Source organism: Globicephala melas, chromosome 11 (assembly GCF_963455315.2).
Source record: "Globicephala melas chromosome 11, mGloMel1.2, whole genome shotgun sequence".
Classification (NCBI taxonomy): Eukaryota; Metazoa; Chordata; class Mammalia; order Artiodactyla; family Delphinidae; genus Globicephala; species Globicephala melas.
This window is the reverse complement of record NC_083324.2, coordinates 45,356,521-45,377,580: the sequence shown is the minus strand read 5'-3', so window position 1 is coordinate 45,377,580 and position 21,060 is coordinate 45,356,521. Positions and strand designations below refer to the sequence as shown.

Below are 21,060 nucleotides of genomic sequence, written 5' to 3'. Positions count from 1 at the left end.
TGGGCTTGTAAGACATAGACTTTCAAAGATATTTCTTTCATGGGCTACCATCTCCATTTTACCTATCCCTTCTATAAAAGCAAAGAAACATTTTGTTTAGCAAAGCGAACATTAGTTTTATTTTATCCTGCAACCCCTGAGGAATTGGTACTTTTAGCTCACATAAAAAAAAGCACACGCATAAAAACTTCTTAAAAAAAAAAAGAGAGAGAGAAGGATTTTTTGTGAATGCAAAAATGTTTACTTCCAAGATTGCTTTTAACTGAAAACTCATTTCCAGAAGTAAATGTCAAACTAAAAGTAGAAAATTTTCTTTCAATCACAAGTTCACAGTGATTTTAGTGCCATCTACAATCAGTTAATTATGAAAACAAGGTTAAAAAATTTAATACTAATTTACAGATGTGAAAATTTTAATTTGGTATTCCTTGTCAAAAAATAGTCTAATGTAAAATTAAGCTATGTAGAAAACAGACACGGCTTTAATTTTATTTGATACTAAACATTTCTAGAAAAGGCTTAAGCAAGTACTAAATAACATAAAAACAAGATACTCTAAATTTTTTGAAGAGAGAATCTCATATACTGGATTTTAACTAATGTATGTAGGTGCACGGGTTTTAACTCTAACATTTTCTAAATAAGCTAATTAGTATATAACAATGGGAAGAAGCTGCTGCTACCTGATAAATAAAAATTTAAATGTACTGATATAAAAAAGGAAATCTAAAAGAAACTTTAGAGCCCTCAGATGGTAGCTTTTTGACCAATGAATCATTAGTTTATCATGTTCACAGTTCAGATAAGCTTAAAAATGGAAATGGGAAACCTCAATCAAAGAGTAAACAGCTTCTACATCAAGTTTTTCAAAATATTTCCCCCTACTTTTTTTTTGGCCCTCAAGGAGGTTAAGAATTGAAAAATACTCTAGTAAAGTAGGGTAATAACTAATACTCTATGGGATCAAAACAAGATACAGGAATAACTGTTTTAGGCCTTCCTTTTTTCCTGCACAACTCCAAGCATTACCATCTTCTATCAGCTTTCCATTTTTAGGACATTCTTAGGAACAGAATGCCCCTTATCTGAACTTTATCAGATCATGTTGGAATCTATTTTTCACACAAACTTAAAGTGTGAGATTTATTTTATATGAATAATTTACTCCTTTAAAGACAGGGAAGCGCCATTCATACTCATCCATTCAGAAAGATGACAAAAATTTTTTTCTGGCAAACCATGGAAAAATATTTCTCCAATATACATAGCATAACTGCAGAGATTTACTTCCAATCAAAAGCATTAAACTCCATGCTAGCCAATTATCTTTCATATCTTATATCATGGGATTATAATAAAAATAGGTTTTGGAGTAGCTTTAGATAAGAATATAACTAAAAGTATGCCAAAAGTCTTTCAGATGAGAAATAAGTAAGGTTTTGGTTGTGTATACACGTACACGTAAAGGTGTTTGTTTTTTAAATATCAAATTCAGCATTCTGAAGTTTTCTAAGTGATAATATCATAAACTTTGGTGGAAATGATAGCAACATTGGGTTAATTCAATTACGCATAGAGATCTCACAAAGTTTAAGATTGTTAACAATGCTGGCTGAACACCAAATCATTTATCTCTATACAATGTCAGAAAACAATGGCACCTCTCTCAAACTGGTTCAAAGAACAACAGTTAGAGAAAAAGCAACCACACTATGGTTTACTCAAACCAAATGCTTTCCATGCCAAGGGCACATCCAGTCCTAGTCATGGACAAGTTCTAAATGTTCATCAAGGGTTTATGTTCCAATCCAGATTTGGTAATCTGAGCCCCCAAATTCGTTAAAAGTCAAAGCCAATTTCTTTTCTTAAGATGACAACATATTTTGAAAATAATTTACATCTTTAAGTTACGCCTTTTAAGTACCATTCTTCAAATCCAGGATATATGCTTACCGCTGAGGTGGCTGTTAGAGCTTACCAATTACTATAACATAATAAAACCCAAGTTGACAGAATCTAGCATTAAACTTGGTTTAACGATACCATCTTTCTCATGAACAGCGCTTCTCTGTTTAGAAAAAGCTCATCTCTGAATTATGCCTACTCACATGAAAAACTGGGAACCATTGGTATGTTTCCCTCGATTTGCCATTGACAAAAGGAACGCTCTGTCATGTTTGAGAATAAAGTTTTCATCTGTTTGAAGAAAACACAAATTTGTCAGTCTACAATTATAAGTCACTTTTAAAGTGCAATGTTCAAAGTAATAAATAGAAAGCAAAGGATGAAATTCCTCTTCTGGTCAGTACAGATACTTGATTGAATACTTTGAAAAAAATTCTTTTAACTAATCAAATAACAAAAGCATAAAACAAAAACAAAAACTGCTACTTATTTACTACTTAGCCTTGAGAAAAAAGAACATATATTTAACACTTTTATACAAACAGCCTTAGAACAGTCACTTTTAGTAGTAACATACTTTGGTTAAATGATGTTTAAACTATTAACTTTCAGGGAAAACCAGCAAGAAAATTTTAGAAAAATCTTTACAGTAAAGCTCATTTCCTCCAAATTTCCAATTAACCTGCATAATGCACTATACATGAGAGTTTAAAAATCCTCTTATGTGCTTAATTTCTATATGGTAAATTTATTACTCAATTCAATTGATGCTAGACTATGAAACCAAAAACCAAAATATTACAGTAAGTTAAGTTGTAGGGACATGCCTAAATTAAATTATGTAGATTCTTTCTAATCAATAGGATCAAAAACTAAGGAAGCAAGTCCTGTAAGTACAAAAATTTAAATGGCAAAATACAATTTTTTGATATACAAATATCTGCCACAGGGAACAACCACATTACAGTGGCCTACAGCATTAGTTTCAAATTGTTACATGCTAATAGAACCAGCTAAAGAGCTGTTTCCTACTAGCTCCAAGGGAAGACTCTGTCATAAAGATCACTTAGAGATGGATTTAATTCCAGCAGAAATACCCTGAAAACTAATTTAAATTTCCTGTTAACATTCATACAAACAAATCTTTCTTTAAAACAAACAGAAACATAGAAAACTTTAAAAAAAAAGATTACCTTGGGAACAGGCTTCTGAAAAAGTAGTAATCCATTTTCCCCCAAAAGAAATATAAAAGACTATTATAACACTGAAGCTATCATGGCATTAAAACCTGGTAATATTGGATCCCATTATAAATTTCCACAACTGACTTTTCTAAGGCTTTTTGGGGCAAGTGCAATAGTTAGATTTATGCAAATACTACTGTAGGAAAAAAACACAATCATACAGCTCTAGTATACAAAAGAAAACATACAAACCTTTGAGAAAGGAAGAAATACCAAATTTTATTCAAAGAAATTGCTTGGTTTAGAGAAAATAAACATTAACTAGATTCTTTTCCCTGACGTGGAAATAATAACCCATTGGGTAAAGAAAAGAAGATACAGATGCATGTATGAAACAGTATACAGAATTTTCCAAGTCTTCAAGCAATATAAGAAATCCAGCCACAACCTGACCCAGACTGTCCATAAATTTATTAGGAAGGGTGCAAGGGAACAGAGTTGGAGTTTGTGTTACTGAGCTTCGTTCTCTTACCTTTTCATTTTGCAAAAGACCACATTCTCTATAAACAAAAGAATATGTTGACAGTTTTAGGCAGGAAGATAGGAGTTTTCATGTATATAGTTGCCTAACCTCCATGCTGAAAGTCATGTTTAACCATAAAGTTAGCCTTAATTAATCTTGTCAATTAAGTTATATATTACAATGTAATTTATCCCCAAGTTCATGCAAATAAAGTATTTTCATGCAGCATTAGTTTCATGCAAAAAGTGAACTATAAGTAAACCTCTTCTCATTAAAAGTACATGATCAAACTTGCTTTAATATCAGAACTGAAACAAAAGACCATAAAATATTAAGCCTTACCTTTAAAATATCCACCATAAATTGATTCTCCACCTTTTCCATTACCTGAAAATAATGAGCTACATTAAACAATAATGAAAACTAAAAATATACTAATACACATAAATTACTTTTTATGGTTTCACTTTGCTGAAGGAGTAATTACTGCAGATGATAAAAATTCTAAGACTCCTCAATTAACCTCAGTTTTAAACTATAAATCCAATCCCATTATAATAAAAACTATTTTAAAAATTCTCTCCATGACCCACTTATTTCAAACAGCAATCACACCAACAAAATTCTAAAAGAATAAAAACAATTGAACAGTACTTTGGCACCAAGTAACTGTATTAAAACTGCGTAAAAACAAACAAAAAGAAGTCTTAGTATTTTGCTTTTTATACATTCTTGGCCTATAACAGTCATTCATCCAACAACTATTCACTGACCACCTAATATTTACATCATACTGTGACACTATATTTACAATTAAAAGTAATAATGAGATGCTTTAGAAACTGACAGAGTTATTAAGAGCATAACTTTTAGCTCTACCTTCACTGAAGTCCCCACCCTGAATCATAAAGTTTTTAACCACACGATGGAATGTAGAACCTTTATAACATAACTTCTTCCCAGTTGTTTTCCCAAGGCCTTTCTCCCCTGGAAAAAAAAAAGAAATGAAGTTTAGCTACAAACATATCCTTCCATGGAAAGCACCATCCAATTAATCCTTTGTCAAATCCCTCCCTTGTGTTGGGCACTGTAAGAGATAAGTAACATCATAAATGTTTTTCCTCCCTATTTTTTCTACTTTTTAAAAATATAAATCCAATTGCATGTAACAAAGAACAATCTCATTATGTTCTGCTTCTCTATCTTCTAATCCTAAATTTCTTGTGAAATCTGGAATGCTAAATTTGTTCAAAGTACTAAAATCTGTAAAATTCTACCAAAATAAGTCAGTTTTGAATATACTATTATTTTATAAACTACAATGGATAAAAATTTCATTACATATGGTGGTACTTCCTTTTTCATTTGAGACCCTTTCTTTCTCCTCTCTTCCCTTTAAGAAATGCTTCCCTAACATCATATCAGTGAAAATAATATTTTTTATTTGCTAAACTCATTTCACAGATCATTACTTTTTAAGGAAAATATCTACTCTGTTAAGCAAGGTAAAACTGTAAGCCAGGACTTTTCATTGGAAATAATTTAATAATTCATTTACCTGAGCATAGGCAAAGGAAGTTTTTGCAAGTTTTTGGACATATATCTGAAAAGAGCTGAAACATAATGCGACCAACTGAAATAAAAACACATGAAAAAAGGGTAAGCAAGTTGATTAAATATATCATATTTTATATGGGAGAAATAAACAGAATTAACGAATCAAAGGGTCCATTTTTGTAATTCATTTTAATTTTTTAAGAGATTCAACAGGAAAGAATTTACCTAGGCAATACCAACTAACAAGAACCCCATTCTATTAGCATTAGGATTCATATGCAACCAAACTGATTTCAGCCCTAAAACTGTAGGATTTTAAGTGTCTTTTAAAGGGACCTTATATTATTAGATTCCTTATAGTACATCTCCTACCTGAACTATTAATCTTCTTTAAAAATACTCTCGAAGGACTTCCCTGGTGGTCCAGCGGTAAAGAATCCGCCTTCCAATGCAGGGGACGCGGGTTCGATCCCTGGGAACTAAGATCCCACATGCCGTGGGGCAACTAAGCCCGCATGCTACAACTACTGAGCTCGCGCACCTCAACCAGAGAGCCCGCGTGCCGCAAACTACAGAGCCCATGAACTCTGGAGCCCGCACGTCACTAGAGAGAAAAAACCCGCACACCATAACTAGAGAGAAGCTCGAGAGCTGCAATGAAGACACTGTGCGCCGCAATGAAAGATCCCACGTGCCTCAACGAAGATCCCGAGGGCCACAACTAAGACCCGACGCAGCCAAGGAAAAGAAAATACTCTCGATAATAATTGTCTGATTTATGCTTGAACCCCTCCAGTGATGAGAACATCATATCATAAGATAGTCATTCTGGGCAGTACTGTTAGAAGAAAGTTCTGTCCTCTACATCAGCTTTTTACCTTTATGAAAAAACTGTTTACAGACAACTTCCTGAACTGCCACTCACAACTAAAACTCACGTTCTATTCCTGAGAGAGTATAAAGAGAATAGGTATGGCTCCTAAAAACTAACCAACAAACAAACAACCCTACAATAAACAGGAAATGAGAAGGAGCAAGTCTGAAAATTCAATTTAACTATGCCAATAGAGAAGTGTTTCACAAACCTTTTGGTCTCAAGACTCCTTTATACTATTTTTTCTTTCTGTTTTAAAACTTTTAATTTTTTTAGTTTATTTAGTTTTATTTTTCTTATTTTTATTTTTTTGGCTGCATTGGGTCTTCGTTGCTGCGCATGGGCTTTCGCTAGTTGCGGAGGGAGGGGGCTACGCTTTGTTGCAGCGCATGGACTTCTCACTGTGGTGGCTTCGCTTGTTGTGGAGCACGGGCTTTAGGCATGTGGGTTTCAGTTATTGTAGCACGCAGGCTCAGTAGTTGTGGCACATGGGCTTAGTTGCTCCACGGCATGTGGGAATTTCCTGGACCAGGGATCGAACCTCTGTTCCCTGCATTGACAGGCAGATTCTTAACCACTGCACCACCAGGGAAGTCCCTCCTTTAAACTCTTAAAAATGATTAAGCTTTTAAAATGTGGTTATATTTATTGCTATTTACTGTATTATAAATTAAAACTCAGAAACTTTCAAAAAACAAGAATACACAAGCACACATTCCATCAGCAGACATCATCACATATTGTGTAATCTCTGGAAAACTCGACTTGTGAATGACAGTGCAAGAGGCAAATTACATTATTCTAAAAACGGTTTTGACTTTGCATACCTCCTGAAAGTGTCTCAATAAAATAAGAAATGGAATTTTGATTTATAATCACTTTCTTGAGTTCCCGTTCCCTTTATTCTACAAAATATTTTCCATTATGAACATCTGTATATACTCAAGGAGACTTGTGGAATAAATCAAAATTAACTGTGGACCAAGCATAAGTCATTTTCAGTACAAACACAGAATGATATACTGTGTATCACTATGATTTTAATTTATTCCTGGCCATGACAGTCAGTTCCTCTGAGGACAAAACAAAGCTACTGCGTAAGAGACAATCTTAAAGGATAAAAAGTGGGAGATGGAATCATATAAGGAGACTTTCCCAAGTCAACAGTGCCAAATGGAGTGCTGGAACCAAATTTTAAAGCAATTTCAAAACCTTCTAGCTGATCTTGATATCTAAAGGAATGAAGAAAAAGGTAAGAAAAGAAAGCAAAAAGGAGGATAGCAATGTATCTAAAATCATTTCAGAATTTTAAAAACTGCATGTAATATCAGTAATATTAAATACTACTCTTTCTATTTACATGGAAATATTTTACCAGTGTGATAAAAGTATTTCCATCACTCTTCATAAATCCCTAAGAAATGGCTGGCTAGGTGGGTGTCAAGTTCAAAATCATCTAGCTTTGAAAACTAGAACATACTTAGATCTTTGGAATTCCGTTAAGATAGTTAATTTTCAGAATAAAAGATGTAATCAAAACAACTAAAACTTCGCCTTTTCTTTTAGGACTATAGTAATAGTAACTTCAATATCAAGGTTTTTTTTTTAATTAATTAATTTATTATTTGGTTGCACCGGGTCTTAGTTGCAGCAGGCGGGCTCCTTAGTTGCAGCACGTGGGCTGCTTAGTTGTGGCATGTGAACTCTTAGTTGCATGTGGGATCTAGTTCCCTGACCAGGGATTGATCCCGGGCCCCCCGCATTGGGAGCACAGAGTCCTATCCACTGCGCCACCAGGGAAGTCCCTCAAGGGTTTTTAAAAAAAATCTTTAATGCCTCCAAGTGAAAACTGATGAAAGTTTCAAATATTTTTAGTTTCTCCTTTACAGATGATTAGTAGTTGAGAACACTCTAGTGGTACCATACATATGAAAACAGTTAAATGTGATTATATTTCCAGGTCTAATATTCAGAGAGGGATATCTAACTACAATGATTTTTAAAAAAAATGCTCACCTCTAATATCTTACCCTCTAACCTGATGAAGAAAAGAAATTTCTATTGACCTCTCATTCTCATGGGGCAGGGGTTAGAGCAGAGGTTTTGTCTTTTCCATCGCATTGTGTTTTTAAGAGCAAAAGAAAAAAACTGAACAAAACCAAATTGTTTTGGGCTCAATACCACGGTGCAAGGTTAAAAACACTGCTAAAGGCTCTAAAGTGAATGATGTACATATCAGAACTGTAAAATATCATACTGGACAGCTAGTTCATCCACCAACATCAGAATTTCCTTTGCAACAACACTGACAGATGAATACCAACAAAGGCAGAAAAATAGCAGAAAAGCACTGGGACTCAAACAGGGGTAGGAGGTAAGAATTAGAAAAGGAACAGCCATCTTATGTTAAAGGTAGAAAAGGAAAAAAATCTTTGTATATTTCACTTGGCGTTTTGAGGCAAAGAAAGAAAAGGAAAAAGACGGTGCTAAGAAGTGAACTTTCTTCTCTCAAAGTCCCCATAAAAATCCACATGAATTTTCTTTCATGACCTTTCAACAAGGCCTGGTGTTATTACTGGGATTCTCTGGGCCCTACTTCTAATAAAATAAGGAGAAAAAGGGGTGGGGGAGAACACTCTTGCTTACAGAAATGGAAACAAGTCTTTTCCCTAAAATTGAACATGAGCTCAGTGCTCGAGCTCATGCTCATGCATGTGCACTAATTAAAGCAACTTAAAAAAAAGTGTGTCACATACTGTGCTAGGTTCTTTACAAATACAGGCAGCTCTGCAATAACGACAGAACTGAAATAAACATTGCATTATCCAAAAAATCACATATAAACACAACTGTTTCCATGGGACAACAGGGGTTGGGGACAAGGGAATTTCAGGTCATAGTAAAAATGATTTTTTTCCTTAAGAGTATCAATAATAAAGGCATGTTTTTAGTTATAAGAATATGTTATAAAACTTAAACATCATTGAGGAAATCCTACAATTGATCACACCTCACTCTGGCCTTTCTCAGCACTTTCATTAGCATAATCCTTCTTGTGGTCTTTCAAATTACTATTAGGACAACAAGAATAACTCAGAATAGCAGTGCTGTTTACAGTTCTTCTCTTCCACGTCACTAGTTCCCCACCTTGTTATCTAATTGTGTCACAACACAAACTGTATTGCTCCTTAATTAATCTAACCATTAGAAGAAATTCATTTTACAAAAATACGATCTGTAAGACAAGTGGTTGTATTATTTAATTACTTTCCAAGAACCTTATTATGCAGGCACTATTGCACTGAAGTCCTATTAATTTATGAGTGTATAAAAAGGGGAGAAATCATTTAAATAGTGCAGACCACCGCATCCAGTCACTGTATTCATGAGCTTATGACCCAGGGTGTGCTTGAGATGGGAGATTCATTTCTCCTGTTCCCTCAGTACAAATCAGATCTCATATGCTCGTTCTATCTGAAAGTATAAGCTATCTTGAGTGTGAGTCTAAAGTTTAAAGGGTAATTTTGAATACAAGCAAATTTCACTGTACTGCTATCTTTAGAACCACAATAACAAAACTCTATAGTATTTCCATTTACAAAGAGGTCAAGTGGCTTGCCCAAGGTCATAAGCAGTACTCAAACATTTGTCCTCCTCTTTACTTAAAACTTATTTCTCGGTTTCAGTTCCAAATACTTTACAATGTTTACTAAGAATACTTTTTAAAAAAAATAAATTTATTTATTTAGTTTTGGCTGCGTTGGGTCTTTGTTGCTGCGTGCGGGCTTTCTCTAGTTGCAGCCAGCAGTGGTTACTCTTTGTTGCAGTGCGCAGGCTTCTCATTGCAGTGGCTTCTCTTGTTGCAGAGCACGAGAGCACGGGCTCTAGGTGCGTGGACTTCAGTAGTTGTGGCTCGCAGGCTCAGCAGTTGTGTCTCACAGGCTTCAGTAGTTGAGGCACGCAGGCTGCAGTTGTGGCACACGGGCTTAGTTGCTCTGCAGCATGTGGGATCTTCCCGGACCAGGGCTTGAACCCATGTCCCCTGCATTGGCAGGTGGATTCTTAACCACTGCGCCACCAGGGAAGCCCTACTAAGAATACATTTTTTATTCAGTTTCTTCAATTCACGTGAACCTTGAGCAGTAAAGTTAAAACACCCATTTCAATGATATCCCCATTTTATCTATTTTGATAACTTGCCAGGGTTTTATAATATTGCTCTGAGGCCCACATAAAGCAAAATTCTATAGTCAAGCATTCCTTTAAAGAAACATTTTGGTTATCACTTTGGAAAACCAACTTTAAGCCTCTGACAAATACGAAATAAGTAATGTTGTATTTAAAAAGGGAAGGCGGGGGACTTCCCTGTTGGCACAGTGGTTAAGAATCCACCTGCCAATGCAGGGAACACGGGTTCAATCCCTGGTCCGGGAAGATCCCACCTGTCGCGGAGCAACTAAGCCCGTGCGCCACAACTACTGAGCCTGTGCTCTAGAGCCCGTGAGCCACAACTACTGAAGCCCGTGCGCCTCAAGCCGGTGCTCCGCAACAAAAGAAGCCACCACAATAAGAAGCCCGTACACTGCAACGAAGAGTAGCCCCCGTTCGATGCAACTAGAGAAAGCCCGCCTGCAGCAACAAAGATCCAATGCAGTCAAAAGTAAATAAATAAATAAATTTTAAAAAATAAAAGGGGAAGGGGCTGTATTCCTCTAAAATGTCAATGTCATAGAGACCAAAAAAAAAAAAAAAAAGGGGGGGCTATGAAAAAGAAGGATAAAGAGACATGACAGCTGAATGTAATATCTGATGCCAGACTGGATTTTGTACTGGAGGGGAAAAATGTTATAATTGACTTTTTAGGCTAAAAATGGAATACAGAGACAGCAGATTAAAGTATTGTATCAATGTAAATTTATGAAGTTGGTAACTGCATTGTAGTTATGTAGGAGAATATCCCTATTCTTAAAAAATTTTTTAATGTTTCTTAAGACTCTTTTAATGAATATCCCTATTCTTAACAAATATACACAAGCATTTAGGAGTAAAGAGCCATGATGTGGGTGAACTGCAAATGGTTCAGAAAAAATTGTGTGTGTAGAGAGAGGGAAAGAGAGATTAATAAAGCAAATGGTATAAAATGTAAATAGGTGAATCTGGGTAAAGAATAGATGGGTATTCTTTTTCTTATTTTTATTTTTCAACTTCTTATAAATGTGAAATTATATCTAAACAAAAAGTTTAAAACATCTGCAGATAAAGCCCAATGCTTGAGTTCTATGAATGCATGTGTCTATAAGAGCAGTTCTCAAACTTTTTGGTCTCAGAATCTCTCTATACTCTAAACAATTCCTGAGAAACTTAAAGACTTTTTAATATGGATTATTTTAAATAATTTACATTTTCAAATATGAACAAAAAATTTAATGAGTGTCATTGTTTTACATTTTTGCAAATCTCATTAATGTCTAGTGTAATAGAAGATAGTTAGATTTTCCTATCTGCTTCTGCATTCAATCTGTTGTGTCATCATACGCCATGCAGCCTTTGGAAAACCCTACTGGATACAAACGGAATGGGAGTGAAAAAAATGGGGGTTTGACTCCTCCTGGCCTCATGACACCACCTCGCAGTTTGAAAACAAAAGGTCTACACCATTATACTACTATAATGTAGTATATTACAGCTATAATTTATTTTAAAATACCTTACATAGACATCCTCATGTAAAGTAATCAGATGAGTTTTAAAACTATACCTTAGGCCTCTAAGAAAGAAACACCCTTCAGGGATGATAAATCAAAGGCCGTACTCCAGAGTTGGCTTCTAATACTGCTTTTGCTATCTTTATTTCTAATCAAACAGAGGCCTTGTAATTAGCAAGATGAATGTTAGAAATGGGTTCTTATTGGTAAATTAGTGATGTTTGGAACATACAGACTGAATAAAAACATTTGGAGATAATCCATACCCTTCCATTAACAGGACATATAAATCTGGAGTCACCCTTTGGAGTGGAACCTAAGGCTGGGTCCACCAAAAAGGTCCTGGGTCTAGTCAAGATTTTGGAGGATTCCGGTGCAGAACACTAAAAGATTCGCATGACAATTTTCAAGACCAGAAATCTTTCACATAAAGAGTGCCTGGAGCACTGAAAAGGACAGAACTGGGACTTCATCAAACTTACAGAACTGGTTATATGACTTACTTGTGTGCATACTTGCTTGCCAACGTCTACATGCAGCAAATGAGACTTGCTTTCACTGTTCCCTGGTAGCAAGGTTGTGACAAAGGCAATCTATAGCCATCATCTAACTTATCGGTGACTCCCCGATATACTCTAAAAAGAACTTAATAGCCATTCTTAACTGAACTGGCTTAAATCAGTTTGCAATAGATATCTAAAACCTGGTCCCCTGGGCTCCAGTACTCCATTTCTTGATACAAGATCTGAATAAGGCAAGTAAAAGGCAAGTTTCTGAGGCACCAAAGAAGGAAAAACAAGATTCCTATTTCATGTCTGCCCTGGAAGGTACTCAGTTTAACCAACCACTAACAACCACTGAGAGAAGTAACATTTAACCAAAGAAGGGTGGGTCTACCTGTCAGAAAAATAAAGTTGTCAATGAAAATTTCATATCTATACTTCCAAACTGGGTACCATATTTCACACAAAAAGCTACTACTTTCAGAAAATATGAATTTATTTGTAAAGATGATGAAAAAGGATTGGCTAATTTCTACCAGTTAGGACCTTTAAAAAATTTATAAGGAATTCTAGGTTCAGTCAAGATGGAGTAAATATACCCCACCCTATCTTTCTTATTGAATGCACCTAAACAACCTTGGACAGAAAGCATGGAACAATTACCTAAGGACTGAAAAATAATGGTAGTAGGCATTGGGGAAGGACATCAGAACACAAAACCCACCAAATTGGTAATGAATTTTGTTTTTGTTTTTCCTCCCATATCTCTTGGCCTGGAATCAAAAGCAATCTGAAACCTGGAACTGCCTCCTGGGTACAGAGAGAAAGAGCTCTAAGAAAAGCCCTCTATTTCTAGAAAGGGGGCCCCAACAGATCAGAGTGAATAGGGGATATCTCATTTTTTGGTGTATTTTTTCCACACTCTCTTGTCCCAGCTCCTAAGGAATTCTGCAGTGGCAGCAGCAGTGACAGCAGTGGTGACTGGGCAAGCATATAAAACTCCAAGGGAGGGGAACCCTTCTCTCTGACTAGAGGAACTGAGGTCCCAAGAGCTTAGGAAGAATTCCTGTTGCATTTTACTCTCTATCCTGTTGCCAATTACCCTCAGAGACAGACACAGTCATGGGAAGCACACGGCAGAACACGGAAACTAAAACTCTTGCTTTCTAGCCAGATGACCAAAAAAGGGAGTCCCTAAGGGCCAGAATGTGTTGGGGAGATCTCTTTAAAAAAGAGGGAGCTCAAAAAACAATCCCATTAAGTTGTACATGAATTTGTGGGCTTATCCATGAACTATGCCTGGATCCGACACTAAACAGCAGAAGGTGGGTGGGAACTTCCAGGCTGAACCTAACTGGGTTGACTGTTTGCTATAACATCATCATCATCAACAACACAAGTCCATATTCTCCCCAGGATTTAAACTAGATCCAGGGTCATATAACATAACATACAAAACGTCCAGGATACAATCCAGCATTTATCGACATTTAAAGAACCAAGAAAATCTCATATCTCATATGGGAAAAGAAGACAATCAAAGACAGCCACTCCGTGATGATACAGATGTTTAAATTATTAGACAAAGACTTTAAAGCAGCCATTACAACCATACTCCACTAAGTAAGGACAAACACTCTTAAAATGACTGGAAAAATAGAAAGCCACAAGCAAAACCAAAAGGAAATTTTAAAATGAAAAAGTATAATAACCAAAATTAAAGATTCACTGGGTGGGCTCAACAGGAGGACAGAGATGATAGAGGAAAAAGTGAACTCGGAAAAAAAAAAGTGAACTCGAAGACCAATTAACAGAAATTATCCAATCTGAAAAACAGAAAAAAGATGGAAAAAATAAATAAACAGAGTCTCAGGGACCTGTGGGGTAGTATCAAACCTCTGATATTTGTGTCATCAAAGTCGCAGAAAGAGAGGAAATAGTGTTGGACAGAAAACATATTTGAAGAAACAACAGCTGAAAATTCCCTAAATTTGGCAAAAGACAGACACAGATTCAAGAAGATCGGCAAACCCCAAAGAAAATAAACACAAAGAAATTCACACTACAATAAAACTGCTGAAATCTAAAGACAAGACAAATGTTGAAAGTAGCCAGACAAGAACAATACATTTACATTTGGGGGAGCAACAGTCCGAATCACTATAGATTTCTCATCAGAAACCATATAGACCAGAGGGGAGTGGAACATTTTTCAAGTGTTCAAAGAAAATAACTATTAATCCAAAATTCTATATATAGTGAAAATATTTTTTAAGAATAAAAGCAAAATAAAATTTGCAGTTGAAGGAAAACAGAGAATTTGCTGCCAGAAGTTCTGCTCTAAAGAAATACTTAAAGCAAATTCTTCATGTGGAAGGGAAATGTTACCAGAGGAACTTCAGACTTCAAAAAGGAACAAACAGTAACAGAAAGGGTAATGATAAGAGTATTTTTTTTCTCCTCTTAAGTTCTTTAAAATATGTGTGACATTTGAAAGGAAGTTTTCAGTGTTTGTAGATGTAATACATAGGACAAGTACAACATAAGGTGAGAGGTAAAGGATGCTATATGTGGGATGGTTTTAACAGTTCTCTTGAAGTGGTAAAATATTATTTCTGAGTACACTGTAAAGAGCCAAGCATATATACTGTAATCTCTAGAGTAACCATTAAAAAAACTATACAGAGATATCTCTAAAAATTCAATAGAAAATTTAAAAAATACGAATTCAAATAATCTAAAAGGCAAAAAAGAGAATAGAATAAAAACAGAGGAAGTAAAAACAATTATTAAAGTGACAAATCCAAACATAACAATTATATTAAGTGTAAATAGTCTAAATATACTGATTAAAAGACAGAGAATGTGAAAATGGATTAAAACCCAAGACCCATCGATTTGCTATCTCCAAGAAACCCACTTTAAATATAACGATATAAGTAGGTTAAAAGTAGAAAATGGGGGCTTCCCTGGTGGTGCAGTGGTTGGGAGTCCGCCTGCCGATGCAGGGGACACGGGTTCGTTCCCCGGTCCGGGAGGATCCCACATGCCGCGGAGCAGCTGGGCCCGTGAGCCATGGCCGCTGAGCCTGCGTGTCCGGAGCCTGTGCTCCGCAACGGCAGAGGCCACAACAGTGAGAGGCCCGCGTACCACAAAAAAAAAAAAGTAGAAAATGATGGCTTCCCTGGTAGTGCAGCGGTTAAGAATCTGCCTACCAATGCAGCGGACACGGGTTCAAGCTCTGGTCCGGGAAGACCCCACATGCCACGGAGCAACTAAGCCTGTGCGCCACAACTACTAAGCCCGTGTGCCACAACCACTGAAGCCTATGCGCCTAGAGCCCATGCTCCACAACAAGAGAAGCCACCACAATGAGAAGCCTGCGCACTGCAACGAAGAGTAGCCCCAACTCGCTGCAACCAGAGAAAGCCCACGCCCAGCAACAAAGACCCAACTCAGCCATAAATAAATAAATAAATAAAAAGTAGAAAATGACATACCATGTAAACACTAATAAAAAGCTGCAGTAGTTGTATTCACATTGGACAAAGTAGACTGTGGAGCAAGGAAAATTACCAGGAATAAAAAGGGTCATTACATAATGATAAGTGAGTTAATTCATTAAGAAGACATAACAATCCTGGGACTTCCCTGGTGGCCCAGTGGGTAAGACTCTGTGCTCCCAATGCAGGGGACCCGGGTTCGATCCCTGATCAGGGAACTAGATCCCGCAGGCATGCTGCAACTAAGAGTTTGCCTGCTGCAACGAGGATCTCATGTGCCGCAAGTAAGACCCGGCACAGCCAAAATAAATGAATAAATAAATATTAAATTAAAAAAAAAAAAGACATAATCCCAAATGTGTAAGCATCCACCTAATAAAAGAGCCTCAAAGTAAATGGAGCAAAACCTAACAGAACTGAAAGGAGAAATAAACTCACGATTACAACTAGAAATTTCAACACTCCTCTCTCGGTAGTCAATAAAAGAAGACAGGAAATCAGCCAGGATATAGACGAACTGAACAACACTATTAGCCAACGTTATCTAAATGACATTTACAGAACACTCTACACAAAACCAGCACAATATATATTCTTTTCAAGTGTACCTGGGAAATTCACCAAAATAGAACATATCAAACCTTAATAAATTTTAAAAAGCTGAGATCATACGAAGTATGTTCCCTGACCATAATGCAATTAAACTAGAAATCATTATTAGAAAGACAACTGCAAAATATCCAAGTATTTAGAAAGTAAAACTTCTAAATAATTCATGAGTCAAAGACTAAGCTGCAAGGGAAATTAGAAAGTATTTTGAACTGAAAGAGAATGAGCAATATATCAAAATTTGTGCGGTACACAAAATTAGTGGGGTCCTTCACAGAGGTAAATTTATAGCATTAAATACTAATACTTGACAAGAAAGGTCACAAGTCAACAATCCAAGTTTCTGCTTTAAGAAACTAGAAAAAGAGCAAAATAAAGCCAAAGCAAGCATCAGAAAAAAAGAGCAGAAATCAATGAAATTGAAAACAGAAAACAAAACAAAAAAATCAATGAAACGAAAATCTGGTTCTTTGAAATGACAGTAAAATTAATAAACATCTAGCCAAACTGGCCAAAGAAAAACAGACAACAGGCACAAATTATCAATATGAGGAATAAAGGCAATACCACTATAGATCCCATAGACACAAAATTAAGGAAGGATGTTGTTTGACAACTTAGATTAAATGGACCAATTGCTTAAAAGCTACCAACTACCAAAACTCACTCAAGGAGAAATAACAACATGAAGAGTTCTATAACTATACGCAAATAATTTAAAGACACTTCCTCTTTTAATATATATTTGCATTCATTTGGTGGCTTTACAATTCAAAAGTCTAATTCACATGTTTGCTAAAAAATATACAAATTTCCACTGATAGTAACGCAAAAGAACATACACTGTGTTGTATTCAACTCAATTTTTATCAGTACTTCTTGATATCTCATTAATGTGGATAGTATGTCCACTCTTCAAGGATCTCTGCTCATCAAAGTAAATCAAACATATTACTTTATATTGATATTTATATCAAGTGAATTATTAACTATAGCAGAAGAGTATTACTTGAATAAGTACTCAATGACATACATACTAATGTTTAAATCCTGCAAAGCAGGACAACTCATTTCAAACAACTGAGGTGATCCTTAAAAGTTGTGTAAAAATCAAGTATCTATTACTTACATAATATACTGAAAAGTACTGAAAAGTGCTAGAGAAGTATTATATATGAGACTGAACCAAATGAAATTGCCAATTATCAACTGGTTCAACCTAGAACAATGTAAGTAAGCATTCCTTGTTTTCTATATGATTCAGTGTTCTCAAGAGTTCTAGTCACTTCTACCAGAAAGGTTATTATAGCGTTGGGGACCGAAGTTCATTTTACATTTACCAAACGTATCCTGGAGATGTTTCATGACGAAAGTCATTTGCAAAACTAGGATATGAACATATATACGAGGAAAGGAGTACTGTACTTTACGTAGCTAGAGAACCTTTGTTTGACCTCCACTTTCCAGGAGTCTGCTATTATTAACTCTTAAAAAAAAAAAAATAAGCTCTGTTATTCAAAACGTGGAATCAGGGCTTCCCCGGTGGCGCAGTGGTTGAGAGTCCGCCCGCCGATGCGGGGAGACGCGGGTTCGTGCCCCGGTCCGGGGGGATCCCACATGCCGCCGAGCGGCTGGGCCCGTGCGCCATGGCCGCTGAGCCTGCGCGTCCGGAGCCTGTGCTCCGCAACGGGAGAGGCCACAACAGTGAGAGGCCCGCGTACCGCAAAAAAAACACGTGGATTCACTATAGAGTAAGGATTAAGATCCACAAGGCTCAAGTATGAAAAAGAGAGAATGCAACAAAATTACTAAGATCACATCATTCCTCTGCTCAAAACCCTTCAATATCTTATCTCACTGAATCTCACTATGGCCTTTACCCATTTCCTGCTACTCACCTGCCTCCTTTACTCCAGCCCCTGTCGGCTTTTCTTGCTGTTCCTAAAACTTGCAGGTACACTCTTCTCCTCAGGGCCTTTGTACTAACTACTCCCTCTACCAGGAATGCTCTTCTCAAAGATATCCACACAACTCACCTCCTCATCTCCTTCGGGTCTGCTTAAATGTCATCTTCTCAAAATCGCCTTTTCTGACCGACCTATTAAAACAGTATCCCTAGGGACTTCTCTGGTGGCGCTCCCAATGCAGGGGGCCGGGGTTCAATCCCTGGTCCGGGAACTAGATCCCCCATGCATGCCACAACTAAGAAGCCCACCTGCTGCAACTAAGATCTGATACAACCAAATAAATAAGTAAATAAAATAAATAAAACAGTATCCCTACTACAAGACAAAAAAAATTTTTTTTGGTTTATTGTCTGCCTTTCTCCGATAGAATATAAACTACAAGGAAGAGAGGCCTTTGTTTAATGCATTGCTATATCCTCAGAGTCTAGAACAGCAGCACCTAGAATCTGCTGAACAAGATTGGCACAAAGACTGTATATATGCCTCCAATTAAAACTTCCCTCACAGATACTAAAAAAGAGGTAAGAAAACAGTTTGGAACCCCGCGCGCTCTGTAACTTAGAACGAAACAACTACCCTCTAGAAGAAAATATTTTATTTTCAACAAAATATACTAACGAATGGCTGGATTCCCTAAAAACAAAACATTAATGCTAAGCGCACACATGCTGCAAGTCTGTTGGTACTGAATGCTTTGGTTTATCACCCAAGACTTGTGCTAAGTCATTTTCCTACGAACCAAGAAATTCTGGCTAAAGATACTTAAGGAAAAATAAAAGCGGAGTTAACCTATTAATGCTGTACAAGGATTAGGAAATACAGGATATACGAGTCCAAAGCTCACAGTACAGAGTGAGAGACCAGAAATCGAAATTGGGAGTGTTTGCCCCCTAGAGACACTGAGAGAGACAAAGTCCACAAAGGACTGCACCCCTTTTCTTGGCGCTAGGCATGGCATGAACACTCATTCCGGGGGTGCAGGGGGGCATGGAGTTTGGGACTGTGAGGCCTGTTTAGGATTGGAGTGGTGTATCCGGGCCACTCTCCTCTGCACAGACTTTCGCTCAGGAGAAAAGAGAGTGCCGACTGCGCCTACCGGCTCCCAAAAAGGCTTGGGGGAGGGGTGATGAAGGTAGACCCCTCCCCTTCCCCAAGGCAAGCCCAGGGCCCGCAGGGCTACCCAGTGTCCCGGCTCACCCGGCTCCCGGTTGATCTCGATGTCGAAGTGACACTGCGGCCGGTCCTGCGCCCCCATCGCGACCGAGGCGGCGGCAAGAGCTGGGAGAGACGGGGAGGAAAGCGGTCAGGGCGCGGGGCTAGGGCGGAGCCCGCGCCTCAGTTACCTCCCGCTGGCCTGGTGCGACAGCGCCCGAGGCCGAGACCAGCTCCCTCTCACCCCAGGCCTCCCGGCCCCCATGGAGCGCACACACACATGCAGACTAGCTCTTCACCTGGCTGGCCTCCAGCCTGAGCTGCTCCCCGTGAGCAGAGAAGAAACCACTGCCACCACGGCCGAAGCCCAACGCCACTAACAGACCACCACCCCCGCCCCCTGGCCCGGCCTCCCAGTGCCACGCTAAACCCCGCGAGAGTCGGGACAAATACCGCGAGAGTACGGTCTCGAAGGCGGTGGGTAACCGAAGGGGGTGAGCTTACGTGGGCGTGCCTTGGAGCTCGAAGAGCCTCCAGCCTCGGCGCTCCTATTCCTGAGCTGGCCCTGTTTTGCCCCGCCCCTTTCCCCCCGTGTACGTTGGAATCGGTCGCCCAATCTGGGAGACCCGGACGCGGCTGTGCTCTCTACGTTCTGTGGTCCTTTCTCAAGGGCTGTGTCTATGTATTTGCAGATAGCGCGAGGCTTCCCTGTTTCCGAATCTGTGAAACAGTTGGGAGATTGAGGTTGTTGAGGTTTAGTAGAGCGACAGAGCTTTGGTTTTCTTTTTCTCAAGGAGTAGTTATGGCACTATCCCGTTAGACCATTTGTCTCACTTCAAAGGCCTATTGTGCGTTCGTCCGCGCTTTGGGGCCAGCGTCACTGGTACAGTTGTGTTCAAGGCCACTCTCCCTCTTTTGTGAAGTGTTAGTTCAAGACCTTTGCCCTTATTTTAATCGCGTTCTTCGTCTTATAGAATGCAAGGGTTCTGGATACTAACATGTTGTTAGATGATATATGTATGTTCTGAATACAACTCTCTTGTTAGGTTTATGTAAGTGCGAATATTTTCTCCCAATCTGCATCTTGTCTTTTGTTTTGAAAGTGGCTTGTGCAAAGCAGTTTTTAGTTTTTGATTAAATCACTTGATCAATTTTTTCTTTTATGGCTTGTGCTTCTTTGTGTAGGAAATCTCTGCCTACCCCAAGCTCGAGAAGGTTTTCTCCTATGTTTTCTTTTAGAAGTTTTGTAGCCCAACCTTACACCATAGGTGTAAGTCTATGATCTATTAGAATTTGTGGATGTGGGGTCAGGTAGAAGTTGTGGTTCATTTCTTTTCCCCGTAGGTCTATACAGTAGTTCCACCACTATTTGTTGAAAAGACTTTTATCCATTGAATTACCTTGGCTTTGTGACCACGTATGTGCGATTCTATTTCTGGACTCTATTTGTTACACTGATGTATCTTTAGGCTGGGGACACACTGTTGGGTTGTAGTTGTTGTTTTCCATTATTTTCTTAAAATTGTAAAATATACATAAAATTATCTTTTAACTGTTTTTAAGCTTACAGTTCAGAGG

At 37.7% G+C, this 21,060-nt stretch overlaps 1 protein-coding gene across 13 annotated transcripts in view; it reads right to left on the bottom strand.

Moving 5' to 3' along the window:
- The window catches only part of NKTR (natural killer cell triggering receptor), a 49,137-nt gene extending 29,236 nt beyond the window's left edge, over positions 1-19,901 (bottom strand). For 5 of the 13 annotated variants that reach the window (XR_009565931.2, XM_060308469.1, XM_060308470.1 and 2 more), the window contains exons 1-7: positions 19,782-19,901; positions 19,528-19,608; positions 5,171-5,245; positions 4,492-4,599; positions 3,955-3,999; positions 3,099-3,113; positions 2,109-2,196 (exon numbers count right to left, since the gene is read on the bottom strand). Coding sequence is in view for 11 of the 13 variants with exons in the window: in XM_060308469.1 (XP_060164452.1) it covers positions 2,109-2,196; positions 3,099-3,113; positions 3,955-3,999; positions 4,492-4,599; positions 5,171-5,245; positions 19,528-19,585 (389 nt within the window). In the remaining 2 variants the exon portion in view is untranslated. Of the gene's footprint in view, positions 1-2,108; positions 2,197-2,224; positions 3,650-3,954; positions 4,000-4,491; positions 4,600-5,170; positions 5,246-19,527; positions 19,609-19,781 lie in introns of those variants that run through there. The other 8 variants (XM_030830274.2, XM_030830268.2, XM_030830275.2 and 5 more) reach the window with 4 other exon arrangements.
- Positions 19,902-21,060: the final 1,159 nt, after the last annotated feature.